This window comes from Populus alba, chromosome 18, assembly GCF_005239225.2.
Source record: "Populus alba chromosome 18, ASM523922v2, whole genome shotgun sequence".
NCBI classification, from domain to species: domain Eukaryota; kingdom Viridiplantae; phylum Streptophyta; class Magnoliopsida; order Malpighiales; family Salicaceae; genus Populus; species Populus alba.
The window spans coordinates 3,770,971-3,797,127 of NC_133301.1; the positions used below are offsets into that span (position 1 = coordinate 3,770,971).

At 32.0% G+C, this 26,157-nt stretch overlaps 3 protein-coding genes and 1 pseudogene across 5 annotated transcripts in view; 2 read left to right on the forward strand and 2 right to left on the reverse strand.

The window, feature by feature from the left end:
- Positions 1-8,757, forward strand: part of LOC118053671 (VAN3-binding protein) — a 99,123-nt gene extending 90,366 nt beyond the window's left edge. For 2 of the 3 annotated variants that reach the window (XM_073406077.1, XM_073406078.1), the window contains 12 exons: positions 220-339; positions 656-731; positions 967-1,071; positions 5,677-6,035; positions 6,121-6,392; positions 6,643-6,708; positions 6,865-6,933; positions 7,018-7,390; positions 7,696-7,860; positions 7,979-8,028; positions 8,206-8,263; positions 8,345-8,757. In XM_073406077.1, coding sequence (XP_073262178.1) covers positions 5,972-6,035; positions 6,121-6,392; positions 6,643-6,708; positions 6,865-6,933; positions 7,018-7,390; positions 7,696-7,860; positions 7,979-8,028; positions 8,206-8,263; positions 8,345-8,538 — 1,311 coding nt within the window. In that variant the 5' untranslated portion in view covers positions 220-339; positions 656-731; positions 967-1,071; positions 5,677-5,971 and the 3' untranslated portion in view covers positions 8,539-8,757. The remainder of the gene's footprint in view (positions 1-219; positions 340-655; positions 732-966; positions 1,072-5,676; positions 6,036-6,120; positions 6,393-6,642; positions 6,709-6,864; positions 6,934-7,017; positions 7,391-7,695; positions 7,861-7,978; positions 8,029-8,205; positions 8,264-8,344) is intronic. The other variant, XM_073406079.1, reaches the window with a different exon arrangement.
- Positions 1-26,121, reverse strand: part of LOC118032810 (carotenoid 9,10(9',10')-cleavage dioxygenase 1-like) — a 56,209-nt pseudogene extending 30,088 nt beyond the window's left edge.
- LOC118053672 (lactoylglutathione lyase) lies at positions 8,628-11,725 on the reverse strand. The gene is made up of 9 exons (XM_035064991.2): positions 11,460-11,725; positions 11,212-11,362; positions 10,974-11,098; positions 10,785-10,849; positions 10,291-10,503; positions 10,086-10,133; positions 9,686-9,793; positions 9,376-9,516; positions 8,628-8,796 (listed from the first exon to the last, which is right to left on the reverse strand). The coding sequence occupies exons 1-9, from the start codon at positions 11,671-11,673 to the stop codon at positions 8,755-8,757; spliced, it is 1,107 nt and encodes a 368-aa protein (XP_034920882.1). The 5' UTR covers positions 11,674-11,725; the 3' UTR covers positions 8,628-8,754.
- On the forward strand, positions 19,158-22,771 carry LOC118053677 (uncharacterized). Its single transcript, XM_035065003.2, has 3 exons — positions 19,158-19,757; positions 20,757-21,172; positions 21,577-22,771. Exons 1-3 carry the CDS (start codon positions 19,289-19,291, stop codon positions 22,483-22,485), a joined length of 1,794 nt encoding a protein of 597 aa, XP_034920894.1. The 5' UTR covers positions 19,158-19,288; the 3' UTR covers positions 22,486-22,771.
- Positions 26,122-26,157: the final 36 nt, after the last annotated feature.

Sequence of the window (26,157 nt, forward strand, 5' to 3'; positions counted from 1 at the left end):
GTTTTAGCACAGGAAAATTGTTGATAAAGCTAAGGTTACAGTGATCTATCGGTTTTAAAGGAAAATAAAGTATAAACATTTGTTATGTAAAAGAAGAAAAGGGCTTTGAGAGCTGCTTTTCTCAAACTTGAATTCTGTATGCGTTTTTGGTTCCTTGTATTAGTTTGAATCTCTACCTTCTATTTTATAGTCTGTTGACATCACATCTGTTTTCTAAAGGTACTGTGCAAGTCGCATCCTGTGCAGTTTGCTTCTTACTTCCATTATTGCCACTCTTTAACATTTGACCAAAGACCTGATTATGGATTTCTGAAGCGCCTGTCTTGTTTACTCGAGAAGGTAATTGATTAATTAAATTGTGAGGAATTCTTTTTAATGTTGGTTCAGAGTGGGGATGATAGGACTGTGAAGCCTGGAAACTGATAAAGAACAATATTTGGTCCATTTTGTTGTAAAGTGACATCCATGTGGGCTTTCAGAGTTGGTAGTTATGTAATATGTTTTGATCTACATGTTTTCCAATTTCTTGCAGGATTTGAGTTTGATTATGTTTTTGACTGGACCATACTGACTGTGGTGTATGCTTCATTATTTGTTCATGTGTTTGCTTCTATAGGAATATGAAATTCATTTGACACTAACACAGGTTATGCAGAATGCTTGATATCTTTAGAGAGCTAAGCTTCTTCTACTACCAGCAGAGGAGGCAGCTGATAGACTAACAGCCGCAGGTAATTTACTTTTAAATAAAGCTCTGTATTGAATAGAAACCAGAGGAATTGACATTTTCTTTTTCAATCAGAAAAGACCGATTTGTTCTAGATTATGGGGTATTGATATTTTAGTTTTCCTTTGATATGCTCCACCAATCAACCATTATGGGTGCAGAATCCTCAGTTTTATCTTTAGAAGTCGTGCTCCATTATAATGTTGCAATAATTCCATGCGGCCCCTGGATCATTTCAGTGCTACAGGCTCCCATGGGGCACACTACAAGGCTACTGTTTTCTCTTCCTTGATCATGGTGCAAGACGAGAAGTTCTACCTTCTAGACTGTTATGAGTTGAAAGGGTAACTGTAACGGCCCGGTTCAATTTGTTATATATTGTATGTTTTGGGGCTTATCATCCTCATAATTTTGTTTATGATAATGCAAGCTTATTTCTAAACCTGTTGTCCTAAAACGCGTTTGACAAGTTAGCAACCAGCATTTTTAATAGGGACAACTATCACTCCTTCACTTGCCGATATGAGATATTACAATCCACTATTTTTAAGGAGACCAACAACCTTGTAGGCACAACTAGATAGTCAGTGAAGTCGGCTCTAATATCAAATGTAATAGCCCAATCCAACCTGCCAGATATTATCTGTTTTAGACCTTATCGCCTTCACAAATTTATTCTTAACAACCATGCATAATCTCAAAACACGTCTTTCAAAGAAGCAACCAGTACTGTTAATAAAAACAGCTACCATTTTCTCACCCGTCAATATAAAATATTACAGTAACACTCGACCTATGTTCATTTATTTGGTAAAGTTTTCATTTGTGTAGTTAAATATTCCGACAGAAACATAGATGATATGAGATTCACTCACGCTTAAGCCATGTATAGTTCTTGGTATAATTACTATGATTAAGTTTTCGTTCGCGCCAATGCCAATGAATTCACTGCGACTGAACCAGTCACCTGCATTGTCTTCAACATGATATACCACCTCATGATCCGCCATCATGGCTGCCCTCATTATCAAGGATAGTATCATTGCTGCCACAGCCTTTGTTTCTGGTCTGCCACCGGCAAATATTCACCGCCACAGCCATTTCTTCCATCGCATTTGTAGTATGAGTATTATGAACAAAAAAAATTTTCATGACCAAAGGGTATTCTTTTTACACCATTTCTCTGACATTCAATGAGGTCAATTTGTTTTTATGCCAAAAAATATATTGTTTTTCTTAGCCCTGTCTGGGATAGCAGTTTAGATTGAGATCGGTTAAAATTCAAAAACATTTTAATATATTTTCGGATTGTTTTAATATATTATTGTCAAAAATAAATTAAAAATATATTATTTTAATATATATTTAAACAAAAAATATCTTAAAAAAAAATTACTACTAATCTTCTAAGGCTTTGTTTGTTTCAAGGAAAATGAATTCCCGGAATTCATTTTCCTCACTTTCCCATGTTTGGTGACTATCAGGAAAATAAGTCAAAGGAAAACCAATTCCTTCCAATTCCAGTCAACTTAAACTTTCCCTTTCCCCGTAGGAAAGTGTTTTCCTTCTGATAAAGAAAGGAAAACACTTTCCTTAGCGGACGCTGCCAATGAATTTTAATTAACAGCTACAGTAGTATCGCATTTTAATTCACTGCTACAGTAGCAGCGAATTAAAATGCAATGCTACTGTAGCAGCGACTTATAATTCACTGCTGTAGCATTGAATTATAATTCGCTGCTACTGTAGCAGTTAATTAAAATGCAAAGAGTTGTTTATTTTATTTAAATAATGGGTTTTTGATTAAATCAAAGTTTAATTAAGTCTTCAAACTCAATTAAATTCTTGATTTCATTAATTAAAATAATCTAAAATTTAATTAAATTAATTCTCCAATTAAACCCTTGATTTAATTAATTAAACTAGTCAAAAGTTTAATTAAATCTTTAAACTTCCAATCATGTTGCCCTTAACCTAAATTTTAATTCATCCTTCATTTATTTTATTTTTATTTTTCATCATCTTTTTTTTAAAATAATAAAAATAAAAAAGATCAAAATTGGGTTATGACAATTGTAAGTGATTAAATATTTTATATTAATATTTTATATATATTAGATAAACTTGAAAAAAAATTAATTCATTAATAAATTATTTTCCAGTTTATTTTCCATAACACAACCAAACATTGGAAAGTGTTTTCCAGTTCATTTTCCATAACACTACCAAACATCGGAAAATACTTTCCCGGAATTCACTTTCCAAAAGAAAACCACTTTCCTGCAAACAAACGGAGCCTAAACAACCATCCTCTATCCTTCAATTGTCAACTAGGTCCCTTAACGTCAAAGACAGTTTATCCATTCGTTTGTTCATGTTCCTTGAGTGCTGGGTGTCTCACTGTCCATGTTTGTATTTTTTTTTCCCTAAATGCATTTGGTATGGAATAAAATTACACAATTTGGAGTGAAAATTGACTCTTTTTGTTGAGGTAAAAGGGGATCCAATTGAAGAATGTATAATACTTCGAAGACCCAAATAACAAATGTCTTAATTTAGTCACTGCATAAAGGTAGAACTTGGGGCTGGCGCTTTTATTTATTTATTTTTTATTAATATTGGTTTTTTGTCAGCTTGCGTGTATCTCAATTAATTTAATGGATTTCAAAGTTAATGACCATATAAGTCTTAAATAGTTCTAAAATTTGTGAGATTCGAACTAGTGATTTTTAAAGAATAAATTTAGGACCTTAATAATTGAATTAAACCTATCATGATTTTTTTTTTTTAAAGAAAGATATATAATGTGGGTGAAGGTATCAACATTATTTTGATTGATGATGTTCTAAAATAAGCTTGTCCAAATTGTGTCCGTGCGAGTCTACAAATAATATAGAATGTTGTTATCATAGCCTGCCCACAAATAGCCTTTGTGGATGGCTAAAACGAGTATCAATCTGGAAGCTGATGAATTAATTAAGTTAATCACTAAATTTACATGGTAATGGGGTGTGGGACCTTGAAGTGCTTAATGGGGCTAGACATGATGAGACTTGAAGCAAATGATGAAAAAGCAAATGGAGAGATACCCCTTGCAGATATTAAGGGCGATAATATATTAAATTAATAAATTTTTGTATTTTTTAATACTATTATATTAAAAAAATTAAAAAAATATAAAATAATTAATTTTAAATAAAATAATTCAATTTTTTGTTGTGTTTGAGATTGTGATAATAGTTCAAAGTGTTTTTTATTTAAAATATATTAAATAAAAAAAAAATTTAAAAAAATATTTTTAACATCAGTATATTAAATTTAAAACATAATTTTTTTTATTTTCTTTTTAAATTTTGAAATTTAAAAAAACACAATTTACACCAAGTTTCAAATATTGAAATAGCCATACTAAATTATCAAAGGTTTTAAGTCATGTTTGTTTTTATGTTTCAAAAATATATTTTTAAAAAATTTAAAAATATTTTTACTTTAAATTAATATTTTTTTTTAGTATTTTTAGATTATTTTAATAAACTAATATCAAAAAATAACTTTTAAAAATTAAAAAAATATATATTATTTTAATATATTTTTTAAATAATAAATATTTAAAAAAAAAACAATCGTTGAAACATTCCACCAAAATGATTATCGTTTGCAGTTTCCAAGCCGGCCGGCCCCTAATCGTATTTCCTAGATTTTCAATGACCGGTCGGGTGGTGTTCGTTTAAACCTTTTTTTTTTTTTTTTTCCGGTTCATGTCTTGGCAATAAACAGTTGTCTTCAAACTGCAATCTATGTTTGGATAAATCTAAATTGAATCTATGTTTGGATAATCTAAATTGGCTTCGTGTACACTGTACAGTGAATTCCCTACGTTGTCATTTTTCTTCCCTGTCAAAATTTGATGAGGTCTATGCAAGTATTTCTACAGCTATATAGGCTATAGCGTTCTCCTTGGCAAAGATGTTAATTGGCCCTTATGTTTAAATGTTAGCTTAATGATGATTTGATTGTGTTATTGATTTAATTTTATTTTTAAAAAATTTCTCTAAGTTAACCTCGCTAAACTGATTGTGCTTTTAATTTGGAAGAAGTGCTTGTTTGGAGTTGTGTGTGTATTGGAGTTTTAATAAATTTTAAATTTTTTTATATTATTTTGATTTATTAATATTAAAAATACATATCCCATAAAATCATATTTAAAACACTTTAAAAATCATATCCACAAAATCATATTTTAAAAAAGCTACCGCTAGGAAATGCAGAATAATTTCTAGACGTATCACAAAAACCTGAAAATGAAGGGAGTTCTTTTTCCTCTTTCTTTTCCTTGTTTCGAGAAGACAGTAGTGCCAAAATTTTTGTTCTTTTGGAGTAAAAAAGGGCTCAGTCAGTACAGGTCAAGGCAAAAAGCAGGAAAAATAAATTCGAGGGGTTAAAAATGTGGCCTCCATTACCACACATTACTCTGAGTCTGAAAGCTTTCTTCTCAAGCACTTCTCCTTTTTCCCCTTCCTATTTCTGTAATTCAAACAAAGGATGAATTCCCCCATACTCCAATTTCTATGCAATTATATGTACTTTCACGATGTTGTCTTAGTATGTGTTTGAAAGTGTAGTTGTTGTTACTTTTTAAAGTATGTTTTATTCAGAAAAACATGTCAATAATATTTTTTTATTTTTTAAAATGAACACATCAAAATAATTTGAAAACATCAAAAACATATTAATTTAAAAAAAAAAATTAAATTTTTTTAGAAATACTTTTCCGCCACAATGCCAAATACTCTAGGAGAACCAGAAAAGGGATTGCTTTTTATCTCATCTCTTGACTGTGTGTGCTTTTTACACGATGGTGAATAGAATTTAGATAGAAATGGAGCAGTTGTTCTATTCACGAATGATGCTTGCATTGTCTTGACAAGATCCCATTTCTTTCCTTACAGTGATAGTGGAGACAAAGGAGAATCCTAGCAATCATGAATCCAGCCGCTCGAGAAAAAAAAAAAAAAAAAAAAAAAAACAGAGGGTCTTTAGCTCTTTATGTATCAAGCACAAAAGAGTGGAGATCAAAAGCAAAGTACTGCTTAAGTTGAGGACAAAGATGAACTATCTTTATTGAGGGCCCCTTTTCTTGTTGCAAAGAATGTGTGCCTCGATCCCTTTTTAAGGCTCTTGTTTAAATATCCCACTATTCTTCCTCTCTTCATCACCCTGGTTCTTGCTTTTATCTTCTTTACCATGAGAAGTTGCACCGAAGGCCAGATACTTGAGTCTCAGCAGAGTGATATAGCAAAGCTTAGAAGTAAGCTTTTTTCATGACTTTAGAGAGTGCTTTTTGCTGTGTAAAATGGAGCACTAACTTCATGGTTTTTGTTTTTGTGATTCAGTGAGCTCATGCAGCACTAAGAGCTTGTTACAGAAGCTGGAAGACATTGATGAAAATGGCCCTGCTTCTTGGCTACCAGTATCATGTGCTGCACCTGAAACTCCTACCGAGTCTATGGAGTTTCTTGCAAGATCATGGAGCGTTTCAGCTATGGAGCTCTCTAAAGCTCTTTCCAATACTCATGTGGCCATCGATAATGTTGAGAAGGCTTCATGTTTTTGTTCCGCTGAAGCTGAAGCTCTAGATGCAAGCTCCACGACTTCAAAGGAATCAGTAAGATCCTTAGCTTTAATTCAAGCTTTTAAAAAATGCTGTGTATGCCTTCATGATTCAGTCACACATTTCCCAAGAACAAAGGGACATGTTCGAGTTAACTAAGATGTTCTATGTGAGCAACTGCCTACTGGTTTCTTCAAAGAATTACATGAAACCGATAGATTATTCAATATGAAATAGTGTCCCAATGCCTGTCATGTTTTTCTTCGTCGTGTTTCCTCAAACCTAAATGTTATAGCTGCTTCAGCAGTTCCCAAGTGGTGGTAGCACTGGCAGCCCTCCGATCTCGCCAAGAGACAGTGAAGAGATGAAGGTAGCGCTTGTTGTCTCTCCTCTAGTGTTACTTTGGAATGCTACCGAACAATTGAAAATGGCTTATTTGACCCATGGGATAGCAATCAGTGAATTTGTAATCCTTTCCCAGCTCAACACTAAATTGTTTCTAACAGCAATAAATGCACTGATGCAGGAATTATTTTTACTTCATCAAGCACTCACTCCAGAGTTTCTTTCAAGTCAGCAGTTGCTAAAAAATGGGGTACTTTATTATTAATATTCAGCAAAATATATAAACTCGCAAGCCTTTTTTAATGTATGTTTGTTATCGCTTTACTCTCTGCAGCTATACAAGAGCATATTAAAGGGGAGAACGATGGGAAGATGGCTGAAGGATCAGAAAGAGAGGAAGAAGCAGGAGATCAGAACCCAAAATGCTCATGTGCACGCAGCTGTATCTGTGGCAGGGGTTGCTGCTGCTGTTGCTGCACTAGCTGCTTCAAATGCAATGTCAGTGGAATTGGCTGCAACCCAGCAGAAGACGCCTTCCAAGCTGTCTTCTGCAGTGGCGTCAGCAGCAGCTTTAGTAGCATCTCACTGCATTGAGATTGCAGAGGACATGGGAGCTGATCATGACCAAATCTTAACTGTTGTCAACTCTGCAATTAATGCAAGGACTAATGGAGATGTCATGACCCTAACAGCTGGAGCAGCTACAGGTGACAGAATGTTACTTCAAGTGCCTCTTAAATTATTTCAAGCCTTCATGGTTCAAAATTCTGTCATCTTTACTTTTAAGACCCGACAAATTCACAAGTGCATCTAGAGATGATACACAAAGACACTAGGTATAAAACCTAGAGGCTTAAATGCAATTAGGCTCAAGTGGGCACCATTCAAGTATTGAAAAGGGACATGGCGGGAAGAAACTAACTCAAGGAATCGAATACTTTCCTGTTGATGTTACAATTCCTAAATGATATATGAAGTGATGTCTACTTGATGAAAACATTTACAAATGCAGCCTTAAGAGGAGCAGCCACCCTAAGGGCAAGGATGCAAAAGGGGCCTGGAACTACAGCCTTTGTTCTGGGGGAGGAAAAGGGCGAAGAAGACAAAGAAGCAAACATCACAGCTGCACTGAATTTTGTGACTAAAGGAGGAGAGCTTCTCAAGCGTACAAGGAAAGGTAGAAGTTTTGAAAAGTTGATACTCTAAAGGTTCATGCTTTAGTGGTACAGTTGCATTAACATTCCCCATAAGCAAGCTGGAACCCGCACTAACCATCACACAAATATTGATGGCAGGAGCTCTCCATTGGAAACGAGTTTCGTTTAACATCAACTCAAGTTGGCAGGTAAAAAGACAGGGGACATGCAATGCATCATGCAGCTATATTAACCATTCCAAGCAACGAATTGAATCAATTTCCCACTCTCTCTAGGACTTAAAAGCTACTTTTCTTGGTGTTTTGTTAATCATCTCTATAACTTTTTCTTGCATTTTTCTTAACAAAAAATTTGAATTGAAACAGGTGATAGTTAAAATGAAAAGTAAGCACATGGGAGGAACATTCACAAAAAAGAAAAAGTGTAAGCAGAGTCTCAAACCCAGAACAAACCCCATTACCTCTCTTCGTCCATCAACTGATTATAGCTATGTTGTAATTGCAGGTGTTGTCTCTGGAGTCTACACCGACATCCTAGCATGGCCTGGAAGGGATAAGGCGGACTGGAGCGGTCGCAGAGCCTACTTTGCGATAAAAACAGTTGAAAGAGTTATAGAGTTTGAATGCAGCAAGGCTGACAAACAGATGTGGACGGAGGGGATTCAGCACATGCTGAATTGCCGTACCAGCCTAACATGAAATCCACAACAATTTCGGATTGCTGCAAAACTAGATTTTGACTTTGCAAAGCAATTAACATGGAAACTGTTTCTCAGGCTTAGTTGACATGTATTGGGCGAGGGCAACAAGAATTGCACTAATAACAACCGTTACAATCATATATGTACATGGTAAATTGAGGGGTTTCAAGAATCTTCCTATGAATTTAATAAAGAAATGTTGCAGTTGTCATGGTCACTCCAGTTCCTTCAAAAAGTCTACATTATCAACAAAGACCTGCAAGACGAGGAAAGCTTAACAGATCATTTCATTTGCATTAACACATCTTACTATAGAGAATAAACTACCCTTGAAATCATTTATACGTAAACCGAAAATTGGATATTTTAAGCTGATCTCTTCATCTAGCATTCGTGGACGATAAGGAAATTAGTTTGCTTATGTCCTGTTCTAATCAATATTGTCTCGGACCATCAACTGATTTGGAAATGATTATCCACTAGAAAAAAATTCTCGACAAAGGCATGACAAAATCTTCGCTGACTCTCGTAGCCAGGGTGAACTCAAAAATTCATATCTAAATTCCTCACAGAGCACAAGCACATAAGAATGTTTTAACTAACTTTCTAGGTTTCAACAGACCAAGATTTAAAGCATTTTCCTTCTACATTTACCCTATTATGTAATCACAAATCCCAATCTTCAAGAAACTACGAATTTGGCCAAAGCAACAAATCACGAGAAAGTAAAAACTAGATGACCTTTTAAGTAGGGGAAACTATAGTGAGAAATACTTATAGATACAGTTAGAGAACCATGATAGCAAAAGATAAACAGAAAATATAAAAAACATACCGATTTCCAACCATCAGGATCCAAGCAAGCAGTAATCTTGGTGTTGATAACTGGTATAGGCCCAGGTTCACGGATAATTTTCCCTCCACACTGCTTGACTGCCTCTGCACTCTTATAGACATCATCTGTGCCTATGGCAATCTGGTAGAGATATAAACACTCAATTTTCACATATAACAACATAGAGTAAAAACCAGATGAGAAGACTAAAAGATATGACATAATACGCGACCATGGCAGGCAAGAATGATTTAAATGGTGTGAAACTAGATTACTGTAGTATATGCTGCTGGAGAAGGTAAGAATTCACCTGCGCATAGCCATTTCCCTTGCTGTATTCTGTAATCCCATAGTTATATGTCAGCTCCAGCACTGCATTTTTATCTTCAGGACCATAACCCATCAGGGCTACCGTATACTGTGAAGGTAGAAATAACAACCAACCACTTAGACTGGCATGTTATGCCTTACAATGTACTCGAGGAAAACGGGAAATGCTTCTGTAGAGAAAAACTTGTAACATCAAGGACACCAAATCAATAACAGAACAGGTTTAATAGAAACCATGAATTTGGTGCAGCAGTGTCAAGTTTATTAGCAACTTAGATCAAAACTGAACCATTTATTCCATTGGTTATGCAGATGGCCAGGAAAAAAAAAAAAAAAAACCATTGCCATTTGATGCTAGGCAGAACGGGTAATCATTTTACCTTGTACTCAGGGTTATCCCTTCTGCGTAGAAGCTCCATTCCAAAAGACTTCAAATTCAAGAAAGAAAAACATCAGTATGATAAAAAAGAAAAGGAAAGCATCAGAACTCCTGGCAGTTTCCAGTGATGACAGCTGAAGAAGCAAGTGCCACTGCTTTAATTTCATTGAACATAGAAGGTTCTGCCAGCATGGATTACTGATTACCTTCTTATAGAAATTTATGGAGCGGTCAAGATCACCCACTCGAAGCATCACTTGGCATAGGGGCTCAGGCGTAAGGCCTCTCTCCAAGAGCTCAAACTTATAACCGTTTGGGTCTTCAACAAAAGCAATCTTAGTACTTCCACCTTTAACAGGAACTGGTTCTCTAGTAACCTTGCCCCCCTTTGCCTTGACAAGATCAACTGTCCTCGAAACCTGCATTGATGAAAATTGAGTACAAACCCAGCGTAAGTTTATGAATTTGACCTAATGAAATTGACGTTACAACTCCCTAGTCACCTCGCAATTCTCTGGATTGCAAGCACATGAAATTCAAACCCTCTCTCTTTTCTTTTTCTATTTGTGGTGAGGCATTGTGAGAGATAGTTAAGTTTTTCAGCAAGTAAAAATATTCAAGCAAGCAAGCATTTCAAGAATACACTCAACAGTCAAATTCCACAGGGAAAGCAAACAATTTTTAAGAAAGAGTAACTTACATCTTCTACTGCAATACCAAAATGTCCAAACCCATCTCCAATGTCATACTTGTCAACTCCATAATCTGCGAGCATTAGAAAAATTGAAAAGACCAAAAATTCATATGAAATACCAAAAGTCGATATAAAATCTGCGATACTACACAGATCCAATTAATGATAAAAATCGAAAAAAGGGTAATTACTCACTATAAGTAAGTTCAACAGTAAAGTTAGTGTCTTCAGGTCCATATCCAAGAAAAGCATTGCTATATCTATCTTCAGGTATATCACGTTTCCTTAACAGCTTCATGCCCAGACATTCAGTATAAAATCTGCAAATCCCCATTTAGCAACCATCAAATTATCCACAATTATAGCAAACCTCACATTGCTACGCTAAGAAAGAACAATCTATGCATCAAATAAAGGAACTAAAGAGACATACTTTATAGTCTTATCCAAGTCCCCAACACTATAAACGACATGAAGCATTCTTCTTTTGTCATTCTTGACCCACTCTAGCACATTTTGGTCAGTAACTTCACTACTTCTTGCGGGTGCTAAGTTTCCACTTAAGAACTGTGATTGTGGGATAACTATAAAGAATCCCAATATACTTAATATCAGTTTAATCATTAGCAAATATAACATTTAGTGGTAAAGGATAAAGAGAAGTGAAGGGTTCTAGCTTACCAGCTCCAAGTTGAAAAAGAGCCAGTCTTCTTGAAGGATTGTAATTGCAAGTAACTGTTCTGTTACTATTACTCTTCTTAATATTGCCAATCAATAGGGAAGAAAGTTTCAAGGAATGTGGGATAAGATAAGATTTATTCTGTGTCGAGACAGTGAGACAAGTAGAAGAAGAAGAAGAAGAAGATAATGACGGTGCTGTTACTGTTCTTAACATTTTGTAGATCCTTCTCTTTTTCTTTCTTTCTCTGTTTATAGTTTCGTCTGTCTTCGTATCTGTGCTTGGTTAAAACTGTTTCTGACTTTTAATTGTTTCCCATGTTATCCACTCCACTTGCAAGTTTTGCTATTGGCTTTGAAGACATCCTCAACGCAAGAGGTAAATGAAGAGCCAGAAATAAAATAAAAATAAATTTTAGTTTTTTTTTTCTTGTTTTCTAGCTTTAAAAGAATAGCCAAATAAAAAGCCAAAATAATATATATATATATATATATATATATATAAGCATTAAAATAGATTATTTAAATATTTATTTTTTGCATCTCCACAACTTTTCTCAATATTTTTTCTCAAAAAAGCCAAAAATATTAATATTAATATTAATATTAAATATATTAATGTATAAATAGGTTGTTAGGATGACTTTTTCCCATTAAAATTATATTTACACTATTCAAAAAATTATATTAATAATCTGATTTTTTAAAATGGCTTTTACTATTAAAGATGCTCTAAAGCTTTTGTTTAAGGCCCATATTCTAACTTTCTAATTTTACTACTTGAACTAAATGGATACTTGTATGTTTACGAGAAATGGACCCCATTCTAAAAAAATAATAATAATAATAACTTGCCTTGATCACTAAATCTTCACCCATTCTTCTGTTAAGCTTTTCAAAACTTTCTATTAGAAATATATAGTATGATGCATTGGGAGAGAAAAAAAACTAGCAAACACAACCGATATATTATTTTATCAAATAGAGTCCTTATATAAAATTTTAATTTAAAATTTTATTATTAAATATTTATCTTTTAATAGTTTTTTGTTTAATAGATTTAAAGTCCTTAAATAAATCTAAAAATTAATATCAACAATCTAAGAAACATGAAATTAAAGGAAAAACCAATACAAGTCCTAAACACACTAGGAAATGCATTTGGCACTATATAGTTAACTCATTCACATAAAACAAACCAATAATCAGTTTTCAAAACACTCATAATCTTTGTAAAACCATTATTAACCTTCAATGACCTGTTGCACTTTGTGCTATTTTGATGCGAACCTCGTAGTCATGTGGTCACGCAACTTACAATCAAGATTGAGATCTAATCCTAAAAAACCGAAATAGATCTGATATGAGTGTGATATAATGGAAACCTGCCTCAAAACACCAACATTATTGAAATGAGTAGAATGACATCACGAAGTCAATTAATCTTTGATAAGTCAGATTTATGTCATTTAAGAACTAAAGAATGCAAGAAAGTTTCAAGAAATGTTGGATAAGATAAGATTTATTCTATGTCGAAACAATGAGACATGTAAAAGAAGAAGAAGAAGAAGATAATGACGGTATTGTTACTATTCTTAACATTTTATAGATCCTTCTCTTACTCTTTCTCTTTCTTTCTCTGTTTATAGTTTCGTCTGTCTTCATATATGTGCTTGGTTAAAACTATTTCTGACTTTTAATTGTTTCCCATGTTATCCACTCCACTTGCAAGTTTTGCTATTGACTTTAAAGACATCCTCAACACAAGAGGTAAAAGAAGAGCCAGAAGTAAAATAAAAATAAATTTTAGGCTTTTTTTTCTTGGTTTCTAGCTATAAAAGAATAGCCAAATAAAAATCCAAAATAAAAAAAAAATATATATATATAAGCATTAAAATAGATTATTTAAATATTTATTTTTTGCATCTCCACAACTTTTCTCAATATTTTTCTCAAAAAAGCCAAAAAATTAATATTACATATATTAATGTATAAATAGGTTGTTAGGATGATTTTTTCCCATTAAAATTATATTTATACTATTCAAAAAATTATATTAATAATTTGATTTTTTTTAATGGCTTTTACTATTAAATATGCTCTAAAGCTTTTGTTTAATAATTGACACGACCAAAAGATTGATGTCTTCTTTCAAGTGTAAAAATGTTGTAATAATAAATAACTCGACAAGACCGAGATCGAACCACAGGGAAGTGAACTATATAAATTACAAATAATATATATATATAATAAAACATAGAGTTTTTAAGAATTTTATGGGATATTGATGTAAGGATTAAACAATGACAAAACAGTTGTCAAGGTTAGAGGATCCACTAATAGTATTAGAAATAAGTATAGTATAAACTCTTTTTATTAATTAATTAGAAACCACACACAAAGAAAGTTCCAATCGGATGATTTATCCTTAATAGCTCATTATAAATTTTTAACATGATCATATTAATTATCTTATTTTAGTAACACCATACTTTTAAATATTATTAGGAATTCATTATGTTAACAACAAATCAAGTTCCTTTTATAGCACAGGTGTAAGTTATAAAAAAGAGATTAAAAAAAATTTAACATGAAATAAAACTTAATTTTTTATATTATTCTCTAACACACCCCCTCAAGTAAAAATTCTTTGGGTTTAAAACTTGTACAGATTCACATTACCTTGTATTTAATTTTTTAATCAAATAAATAAGAATAGTGAGATTCGAACTCGTGACTGCTTGGTTATCAAGACTTTGATACCATGTTAAAGAATCAGATTAATCCAATAACTTAAACTGTTAAATAAAATCTTAATATATTATTTATATTATTTTTTAAGATGCCTCTAAAAATAGCTTCCTGAATCCCTTTATAAGCTTCGCTCCTAAGATTATCCTGGTTTGAACAAATGTAATCAAGTCGTTCCTGCTCACCATTAATAAATGCATCAGCTAAAAATTGTTGATACAAACAACCGTCCTTGCTGAGAGTACAGTCACCTCCATTTCTTTCATGCATGAGATGATCGTCGTATGCTCTCATTGACACTTTGCACGCAGTTGTTATTCTTGGTTTGCAAATCCAACGTTTGTTTGATACTCATCTTCACCGCAAGTAAAAAGAAATGGATATTGAAGAGACATAATCTTTGGATGCAGTTTTAGTATATGTGTGGAAATTTGGTGCAAATTGTGTTATTAAAAATTTTAATTTTATTTAAAATAATTTTTTTATGTTTTCAAATTATTTTAATGTACTAATATTAACAATAATTTTTTAAAAATAATTTTTTTTTTATTTTAATACATCTCTATGTAAAAAATACTTTAAATAGCCGTCACTGTCACAATTTCAAGCAAACTCAAATACTCTCCGTAAACAGCCTGAAAAACTCTGAACAATAATATCTCTATAAAATCTCTAATGTCTCCGACGACGGAAGCATCTATGTCATTAGAAGAAGGATCATTATATTCTCTTGAGTCACCATCTCTTTTCCCAACAAAACAAAGCTTGAAACCAGGACCATCAATTCTCAGATTGCATTGGTGCTGGACTCTAATACAAAGCTTGATGAAACCAAGACCATCAAAGCTTGAAATCATTATTTTCTATTTAGTTTTATTTTAAATCTCTTCATTAGTGCTGGACTCTAATACTTTCCAAATCTGCATATTGGCGATTTAAGTTCCCAAACACAACATAAATCCATTTTTTATGATCAGTAGGCTCTGCTTCTAAATTACTCTAAAGTGTTTTGACACCTCCATCGTAATCTCCATCCATATATCCTTCGAAAGAGTGAGCAAACCTTGAACGAGACCACCCGTCATCAATGAAGCCAATAGTTTTCTCTATACATAAGTCCAATGAGCTTATTATCAGAAAAGTGCAAAGACCATGCCTGATGTTTTCATGAAAGTTTTACCGTTCTGATCATTATTTCTTTTTTATGGTTTAAAAATATTTTTAAAAAAGTTTTATTTTTTATTTTAAATTAATATATTTTTAGTATTTTTAAATTATTTTGATACGGTGATATTAAAAATAATTTTTAAAATATATTAAAAATTTAATATATTTTTAAATAAAAAATATTTTAAAAAAATAATTATAACCAGATTTTTAAATGAGCCCACAGTCTAATCGGAATTACGTAAATCTTTTACAAATAAATGGTAAATTCATCAATATTGTAGAGATTAAAAAAGAAGTCAAAAGAACGATTTTCCTGACCGCCACTACTATTACTAGGTGATAAAAAGTCATGTTAAACCCATAATTAACCAGTCTAAGGCATGTCAAAAGTAGAGTCAAAATTAGTATAGATAACAAAAATATAAAATTACACATTCAAAATCCAAACTCCAAAACTTTAAAAGGGGAGTGGAGAGTATAATAGTAGTTGTAGTTTAAAATATTTTTTATTTAAAAATATATTTTTTAATTTTTAAAAAAATTAATTTTTTTAATTTTTAAAATATATAATTTTAACCGATTTCCAAAACATCACTTATATTAAGTTATTTCATTAAGCTAGAAACCATAAAACTAACACTCTCTCATCGAATATCTTCTCCACCCTAAACACTTCAAAGAGTAAAATCATTATAATAAAAAATTTATTTTTTAAAATAAAAATCACATCAATAATTAAAAACTAAATAATGTTTTGAATTTCACACACATAAGCTATCAAACCTTGTGAAGATTTGAGATTTTTAATTTTTCCAAACATTGCAATATTTTAAAGAGCAGAAAAGATAAATTTGGTTTTTTTTTTTTTTTTTATCAGATACCAAGGAGGAGTTTACCAAAAAATAAAACATAGAAGTAATGATAACGGTATGATTAATTACAAAAGCATCTAAATTTCACTTTTCCTATACACTTTTATAAATTATAATTTTAACAATTCATTTTATTTAAACTTGATTTTTGTAATTATCCCTTTTTTATATATAAAAAAATAATAATAAAGAGGCACATCTGATAACCTTTCTAACAGTTGCATTTCATTTTTTGGGAAAAGTTTAAGCCTACAATTACTCCAACAAATACTTTAGAGTTGAGAAATGTTTCTTAATTTATAGATATATAGAAAAGTTTCAAATTATTTTTTTCTTTAATTTAAATTAATATTTATTTGATATTTTTAGATCATTTTGATGTGTTATTATAAAAATTAATTTTTAAAAAAATAAAAAAATATCATTTTAATAAATTTTTAAATAAAATAATATTTTAAAAAAATAATCAAACAATTTGTAATAGTTTGTTGTTGCCAAAACGCCGAAGTAAATTATGGTAGACGTGCCCGTATCTGGCCTCGGATAAAATCTGATAAGCCCATTGGGTGAAGATATTTATTTATAAGAATAAAGCATTAAAAAAATATGGAAGAGACAAATAAATAAAAAATAGTTTCATCATGACGTTAGCCGTTACGTCGTCACTTTATGAATTTCCTTCCATATCCTGTATTTCTCGGGACTTTCCGAGTTCCGACTGATAATGAAGTAAAGGATCAACTTGATTGAGGACCACTTCGTGTCTTTGGCAGTCCCATATCCAGAAATCCTTCCATAGAAACCCTAGAATATCTAAACACATTTCTTCAATTTAATTAAATAATTTATTTCTAAAATTAAATATAATATACAAGGAACTCTCTCAATAGCGACTCTTTTATGGGTTGATAATATAAAAAAAAACTAAGTATTAATTCGTGTATTTAATGAAAAATAGTTTTTTTAAAATAACTTTCATAATAAATTTCTAAAAAGAGAATTATTTTTTGTTGTGTGACAATGTTATAAGAAATAAGTTTAAAAACACTTTTTAGTATTTGACAATGCTATGAAAAATAAATTAAAAAATAACTTATTAATATTTTTTTTTCAAGTTTATTAAAAGAATGAGAACCAAATCTAACATATGAAAAAGTTGAAGAATGGTAAAATTAAAAAATAAATTTAATTTCATAAATTATTTTAAATAAATATAAATAACAATCACAAGAAAAGAGACCAAATTATCTAACGGATAAAAAAAATTGAAAAAAAATCTAATTTCATAAATTATTTTAAATAAAATAAATAACAATCAGAAAAACATGACCAAATATGATTGATAAAAAAAATTCAATTAAGAAAAATTAGAGAGAAAAACAAATAAAATTAAAAGGAATGAGAACTAAAGTTGATATAAAAATCAAATTATATCAAATTCAAAGTAATGATAATTATATCAAATTCAAAGTAATGATATTGAAAATAAATAAATAAAATATATAACAAAAAAATATTAAGGATCAAATTTGATATAATCAATAAATAACATGATAATTTTTTATTTTCTTACAACTTCTAAAAAGTATATTCCACTCAAAATAAAAGAAAAATACTTTTCTGAAACCAAAATATTTTTTTTTTATTAGAAAATATTTTTTATTAACCAGTTTTTTAATAATAAATAAACACATAAAAATTTATTGTTTTACAAAATTATTTTCTATTAAACAAACAGTCCTACAAAACAAAATTCATATAATTTCGTGGAAAAATGAGACATGTTATATATATATATATATATATATATATATATATATATATATATATATATATATATATATATATAATACCAAGAAAAAGCTAAGATCTAAAAGTGTTAGGTCTTTCTGCAAAGCTATATCCAAGAATATTGGGTTTGGTTGTAACGCCTAACCTCAAAAGTAATATTTATAATATTAATAATAACATTAAACTTGTATGACCCAACAAGTCTAGCTGCAATACCAGACTCAATAGCCTTAGATGCGGGTCTGGCTGTAAGGTCGTGTGTCATAAAAGTGTGATAATTAAATAAATTAATTAAAAAGAAAAAAAAATAGAAAGAAAAAAACTAATGAAGAAAAAGAAAAAAAATTGGAATTAATTGGGTTAACCTTTGAAACCAGGTTAAACCATCAAACATTGGATTCGTGTTGTGAAAGTTTGATAACTAAATAAAAAAAAAAAATTGACGGGTTAACCCATAATTAATTAGGCTAACCCGTCAAACTAGGTTACTCATCAAATCCGGGATCCGTGTCATAAAAGTTTGATAACTAAATAGAAAAAAGTTGAACATTAACAATCTAAATTAAACAAAAAAAATTAATTAAAAAGGAAAAAAACAAAAACAAACAAAAGACATAAGCCTGTTATTAATGAGGAAAAAGAAAAAAAAATATGAATCAACTGAGTTAACCCAGCGAATCAGGTTAACCTGTCAAACTTGAAATTCGCATCATGAAAATTTGATAACTAAATAGAAAAAAAAATTGACGGGTTAAACGAAAAAAAACTAACAAACTAAACTAAAAGAAAAAAATTGATTAAAAAGAAAAAAAGCAAAAAAAAAATTCTGGGTTAACTCGTCAAACCAGGTTAACCCGTCAAACCCGAGATCTGTGTCATGAAAATCTGATAATTAAATACATTTTTTTTTTCACATTAACAAACTCAATTAAAAAAAAAATTCATTAAAAGAAAAAAAAAACACAAAAAAAAGGAAAGAAAATAGTTTTTTTAAAAAAAGAAAAATACCTTTCAAATGCATAAAAAGTATGGAAAAAGCTACAATATTTTCTACACGTTTTTTAGAGTATTCTATAATAAAGTTGGATTAAAACATGTCAAGCCGGTAAATGTCCGTGCAAGTATAGAGAAACTTCATGGTGGCTCCATCCTGTGGAAAAACGATGCCTCCTCTATCATTATTAATTCCTTCTTCCCCAACCCTTCTACAACTCCAATTCCCTTCATTAGATTAATTTCATCTTTCTCATGCCCCAATCTCCACCCATGGAACGACGGCTCCGGGAGGCCATCCTGAAGGGAGAGGTCCCTGCCTTTCTTTCTCTGATTGAAGAAGACGAACATATTATTGATCAAACAATTCCAGGGTCGTCAAGCAGCATTTTACACTTAGTATCACGTTTTGGACACGTAGAGCTGGCTAAGGAGATTGTGAGGCGGAGGCCGGAATTGATGTTCGAGGAGAATGAGAAGATGGAGACCCCATTGCATGAAGCATGCAGGGAAGGGAAGACGGAAATGGTGAAGTTATTGGTGGAGACGGATCCATGGCTGGTTTACAAGGTGAATCAAGACAACGGGAGTGCCCTAACTGTGGCGTGTGAAAGAGGGAAGTTTGATGTGGTCGACTATCTCTTGAGTTTCCCAGGGCTGCTAATGTTGGAGCTTGATGGTTTTACCACTTCTCTTCATGCTGCAGCTTCAGGCGGCCATACAGGTAAGTATTATACACTTCAAGCATTATTAATTTGTAACTTCAATCTATGAAACAAGCTACTGTACAATACATGTTCTTTATTTAGGCAATGCCTTGAAAAAAAGGGGATAAAGCTTTTTGACAATTCTAAAATGGTTTTGGTCCCGCCGGGAAGGGTTTATCTTTGGATCATTCATGCACACACAACTGTGGGTCATTAATGAACATTTTTGGATGACCAAACGAAGCCGGCATGACAGCTTGATTTCACACTCTAATTCCATTGTCGGTACATGAGGTTGAAATATTTCAAAGTATTTTTTATTTAAAAATATATTTAAATAATATTTTTATTTTTAAAAATTATTTTTAATATTAATATATTATATAATTTAAAAATATAAAAAAATAATTTTTATAATTTTTAAAAAACACAATTTCAATCACTACCAAACAGTACTGGGCAAGGATAGCAGCATATATACCTCTCTTAATCATGGGCCAACTTAATAATTTTAGTGGAATTGCATGTTACTTTCTGACGTTCCAAGACCTGGTCTTCTACCAGTGAACATATCACAGCAAAGAGGTACTCTGCTTGTTCAATAATCATTCTAATTTAATGGTTTAAAATATTTAAATAAAATTTAATAAATAATTTATATTATTTTTTAATACATCTCTTCAAATAAAATTTTTTTAGACTTAAAACCTGCACAAATCCATATTATCATATACTTAATTTTTATCAGATAAATAGATATAGTAAGATTCGAACTCGTGACCGCTTGGTCATTAAGGCTCTGATATTATGTCAAAGAATCATCTCAACCCAATAACTTTAACTTTTAGATAAAATCTAATATATAATTTATATTATACTCTAACAATACTAATGGCTAAAAAGATTTTAGCAATTGATCTATCAATCTTTCTTTTGTTTTTTATCAATAATAAATTAATTAATAAGTAGGATTGGAATTAGTTTTCGAGTAAGATTCTGAATTCTCCTGTATACAGACATTGTAAAGGAAATCCTGAAGGCACGCCCGGACTTTGCATGGAAAAAGGATCTTCAAGGATGCTCACCTTTACACCTGTGCTGCAAGAAAGGCCACCTTGAAGTAACCAGGGAGCTACTAAGGTTCGACGCGGAGCTCTCTTCCTTGCAAGACAATGATGGCCGGACCCCACTTCATTGGGCAGCGATCAAAGGCAGAGTCAACGTCATTGACGAGATACTCTCAACAAGCCTTGAATCTGCTGAAGTGATTACTAAACATGGAGAGACAGTTCTCCATCTAGGGGTGAAAAACAATCAGTATGAAGCTGTTAAGTACCTTACAGAGATGCTCAACATCTCAAAGCTTGTTGACAGGCCAGATAACGATGGGAATACAGCTCTGCTTCTAGCTACTGCTGGGAAACTCAGTACTGTAAGACCTTTTTCTTTTTAACTTGTTTGATCAGTTGTTTCTTTAGAATTCATAACTCTAAATTTAATTAGAGAAGAGTGAATTTCATTTTTTTTATAGTCAAATTCTTAGCCCCCCCCCCCCCCCCTTTTTTTTTTAATGGTGGAGAATATTAATAAGATTTAGCAAGTATTGTTGAGAAAATGACAAATTAGTTAAAAAAAACTTGCTGGATAAAAAAATATTAATCCTGAACATTAGATCACCTGAATATATAATCTGAACATATGTAAAATTTCAAGATCTAACTCGAAGGCATTCGAGCTACAAAGTGGAAAGTTAAATTTTTAGCGTGATATTTAATTCTATCAAGGGGCTCAATCTAATTTCCATTACATCTTTTGTTGTGTTGAACTTAATATTAGATGGTCATCTACTTACTGAAGCTTGGTGTTGATGTCAATGCTATAAACCAAAAGGGACAGACTGCTCTTGATGTAGTTGAGTCTGATGTGAGCAATTCTGGTGTTCTTTTGATTTTACCTGCAATACAAGATGCTGGAGGCAAGAGAAGTGATCAATTGCCTCCAAGTTCAATTGAAATTCAACAAATACAACAGGAAAAGAGCTTTCTATCTTCATCAAAAAAGCGAATGACTGAATCTACCACTAAGCATCACCGTCGTTATCAGCATCGCCGCCGACAGAAGCAGCTAGAGCTTCAAACGGAGGGACTACGAAATGCTCGTAACACGATTATTATTGTAGCAGTTCTAATAGCAACTGTTACATTTGCTGCTGGGATAAACCCTCCTGGGGGTTTTAGACAAGAAACAGGGGAAAGCACAACGGGCGGGCATTCTTCTTTCAAGATCTTTGTGGTGTGCAACATTGTCGCATTATTTTTGTCCCTTGGCACTGTTGTTTTCCTTGTCAGCATTGTCCCTTTTCAGCGAAAATCAATGATGATATTGTTGGCGGTGACACATAAGGTTATGTGGGTATCCATATCATTCATGGCGGCCGGTTACATTGCTGCCATGTGGACTATTTTGCCACACGGGCGAGGACTGGGGACGCCATGGGTATTTGTAGCAACAGTGGCCATAGGGGGAGGGTGCACATTGGCAATTTTTGTGGGTTTGGGGGTTTTGCTGGCAAAGCATTGGCTTAGGAAATGGGAATGGAGGCGAAGCAAGGAAAAAAGAAAGAACGAAAGCCCATGTAGCAGCGTTAGTCGCGTTGAAGAACTAGGTATGATGAGAAAAGGCAGCCATGACTCTAGCAATTCAGATGTTGATAGCTCAGATAAAGGGGGTTACCACTTGTACTAGATGCATGCAGCAGGGTTTAGGCAGGCTTTATATCGCAAACTCTTAGATGAAGTCTAGGACTAGTCCACCAGGTGCAGACCATATCTCATTGTGCAGTACTTAGCCTCTTTCGCTGTAGACAGATACCATTTAGCAGGGTAAATAAAGCACGTTCTTTAGTGCTGATGTTTTATTTAATTACTTTCCATTTACTATCAGCTAGTTCTCAATAAAGACAGGGTTCTTCTCACCTTGAAGATATATGTGTTGTCTAATATTCCATATAAGCAAACCATTTTGAAAGCCATGCTCCAATTTCCAAGCACTACGTCTGTTTCTCCTGTATATAAGCCTTTATAGTTTGGAAACATTTATATGGATGTTAACTGGACTTGGGATATCTTTTTCTTCTTCTTTTTTAGGTTTTAACGTCGCTGCATTCTTTTGTAGCGTTATGTGTGTTCTTATTGAATGCATCGTCCCTTTCTATTCATGACTCAATCATTTCAATAAGTTGGGCACTTTTTACCATAGTTTAAGTTGGTATCAGAGCCTCCTTGGTTCTACGGTCTGTTGCTACACCCCTCATTTGTTTCTTTCCTGGACTGTTGCTGAGTTTTGTCCAGATTGCTGCTTTTGTTTTTCTGCTATAATTGCAGCTGTTTTTAGTAGCTGCTATTGCTGTCCCAAATTATTATTCAAAAACTCTTGTTAATATTGATTTCATCTTTAGGATTTTATCATTACGGAGATTATTGTGCGAGGTACGAAGAGAGGGGGACTTAATTATATGGATGATGCATGCTTTACAAGTATCTTGACTAGTGAAGGTTCAATCTATGCCAAGAAGCATTAGAATTGGATGTGGCATCATAGGTTTGGTCATGCTTCTTTAGATTACATTAATTATTTATTTCCTTGTTTTTTGGATTGTTTTCCTTCGATGTTTCATGATGTTTGTGTTTTGGTAAAAGTTCATCACAAAAACTTATTCTCAAAGTTCTAATAAGATGAACATTTAGTTTGATTCATTTTAATATGTGGGGTCCTGCCTTAGTTTCTACCTTGTCCAAGTATCATTCATTTATGATTTTTGTTGATGATTATAATATTATGATTTGGCTCTATTTTATGATAATTAGAGGTTAGGTTAATGCTTTCGTTTATTTTCATAAGATGATACACACTTAATTTTTTGCTAAAATTAAAGTTCTAAGATTCTATAATGGTTGTAATTAAATTTATTGGTTAGAGGTTACATGGTTACTTCCAAGATCATGAAATTATCCATGAGAGGGCATGTTTTTTTATACCATAGCAAAATAGTGTAGCATAAAGAAAAAAATTATTATATACTTTTTTTATATATATATACTTGAGATTACACGTGTTTGTCTAACTAGTGCTCATATACAGCTTACTTCCCAAGGAGACACTTTTATATGCCTTTTATTTTATGAAATGTGTACCTAGTAGTGTTGTCTACTTCAAACTCATTTAGTAAAACTTTCTATGTTAATAATTACATATTCCACTCATGGAATTTATTCATTCACTCTTTTCTTTATTCTCTTAATAATTACATATTTTTCAATCACCAATTAATCAATTAGCATAGCTAAACAATTTACTTGTCATTAATTCAACAACTCAATAACCCTAAAAATCCCACCCTTTGCTGAGATTCCCATTACCAAAAGGAATGAAATTTGTTTCTTACTAATTAACCTAATTAATAACTAGCCCAAGCATTTATCCCATTAAAAAAAACACAATCAACATAAATCCATGTATTCAAACCACCACAACATCAAGAACCCACCTTTACATAATACTAATTCTACTCAATCCAAGAATAAACATAAAAAGCAACACAATGAATCATCATAGAGAGATTTCTTACCCTTAAAAAACAAAGAATCAAAAATCAAAATAAGTTCCTTCAAATTTTCCTCTAAGCTTAATTTTCATTCTCTAAAAGTACACTTTAACTCTTAAACTCCTTGTAGAATTCCTAACACCTCAAACCCTCTCTTTAATTACTCAAAACTCTTCCTATTACACCTCTTTTTTTTTGTGATTTTTCAAGCAATGTTTGCCTATTTTCTCTATTTTCTTCTCTTGGCCAGCTGCAAACTCTTCTTCTTTTTTGTACTGTTGGTAGCTTATAAGAAGGGTTGTCTTGTGCCAATTTTTAATTTGATCCTTGAAGAAATTTATAGACACTCATTTGTGCTATTTTATTATCTATTTATTGTACTGAACTTGAAAGGTCCTTATCGAACTCAAAAAAATCTAAGACTTTAACCTAAATTTAAAAAAATATTTTAGAAGATTCCATACAAAATTTCAACTTAATCTAATGATCAGATTGAAAGTTGCGTGCTACAGCGCAAAACTAGCTAATTTGTGATTTTTCATCAAAAATTTAAATTTTCTTATTTCATTCTATACCATTTTCTTATCTCAAATATATTTATACTATATTTTTACAATTTATTTCCTCTATAGACTTATTATCATTTCCTAGTAATGTTTTTGATTTTTAACCGGTGCTTACAGTACAATTCTTTCTTAAATTTTCTTTTCATTATAACTTATTGCAACTATTTTCTCATACTTGGTACATATTTATTTCAAATTTCCCATACAAATTTAATTTAATTAATCATTCATTTTTTTTAACCGGGGTTTACAGCTTTTGATTTAAGTTGTCGACATAAGGTTAAATATTCTTCAACCATACCGTCAAAATCAAAATCCATTGCCAAGTAGTATGCGCAAACTAAGCCTATTCTCGAGTTGTTGTTGAATGCAAATGGGGCACGGGATCTCGTTGCTCCAATGCCAAAACTACAAGTAACTCCACCATAACAATCAAGCGGAGCGCGTGGACTTTTTCTTCGGCACTTAAGGATACTACGAGGGAGGCCAAAATTCAGCTACCAAGGCTATATAAGTAGAAGGATCAATGTTAATTTCTGGGAAATCTACTGGAATCTCTCCTTCGATTGCATTAACGTTAACAGCTTCTCCAATTTCTTCAACAGGTGCCAAGTTGCTCTATAATATATATGATCAATGTTAATTTTTCCTTTAAGAGAGAGATTATTGGTTCTTAATTGAGTACAATCCATGAACTCATCTTGAATGTCATGTACTGAACATAACTCATAGCATACTTAATTTTAGCTTGTTGCAGAAGCAACAATTACCCCAGGCGGCAAATTCAATGACTATCAGAGTTTGCATATACATTCATTTGAGCATAAATATTGATCAAGTTCATTAAAAATTATGTATTCTCATTGGAAAATGGAGTAATAATACCTGAGAAGGGAGCAATGGTTGATAAACGAATTGGAATGCAGAATCGACAAATGCATCCAACATTTTCTTGGAAGTGTTTTTAATGCTTTGGGAAACGTCAATCTTCATTTGCAGTTGATGCAGCCCGTTGAAGAAAGGCTGGTGACATACTAAAACGAGCCATCAGACTTCATTTACAATATCCCTTAACATTTCAGAGTTCTAGGTCGATTGTCATACCTTAAACGTTGAGGATATTGAGGTTTTGAGTCGATCAAAGCTCTCAGAGGCAAAAGGCTTCAGAACTGATCCATTTACTTGCAAAGAAACACAAGAGAATGCTGCCATCAAATTACTTACGTATGAGCACCGACGCCCATTGTC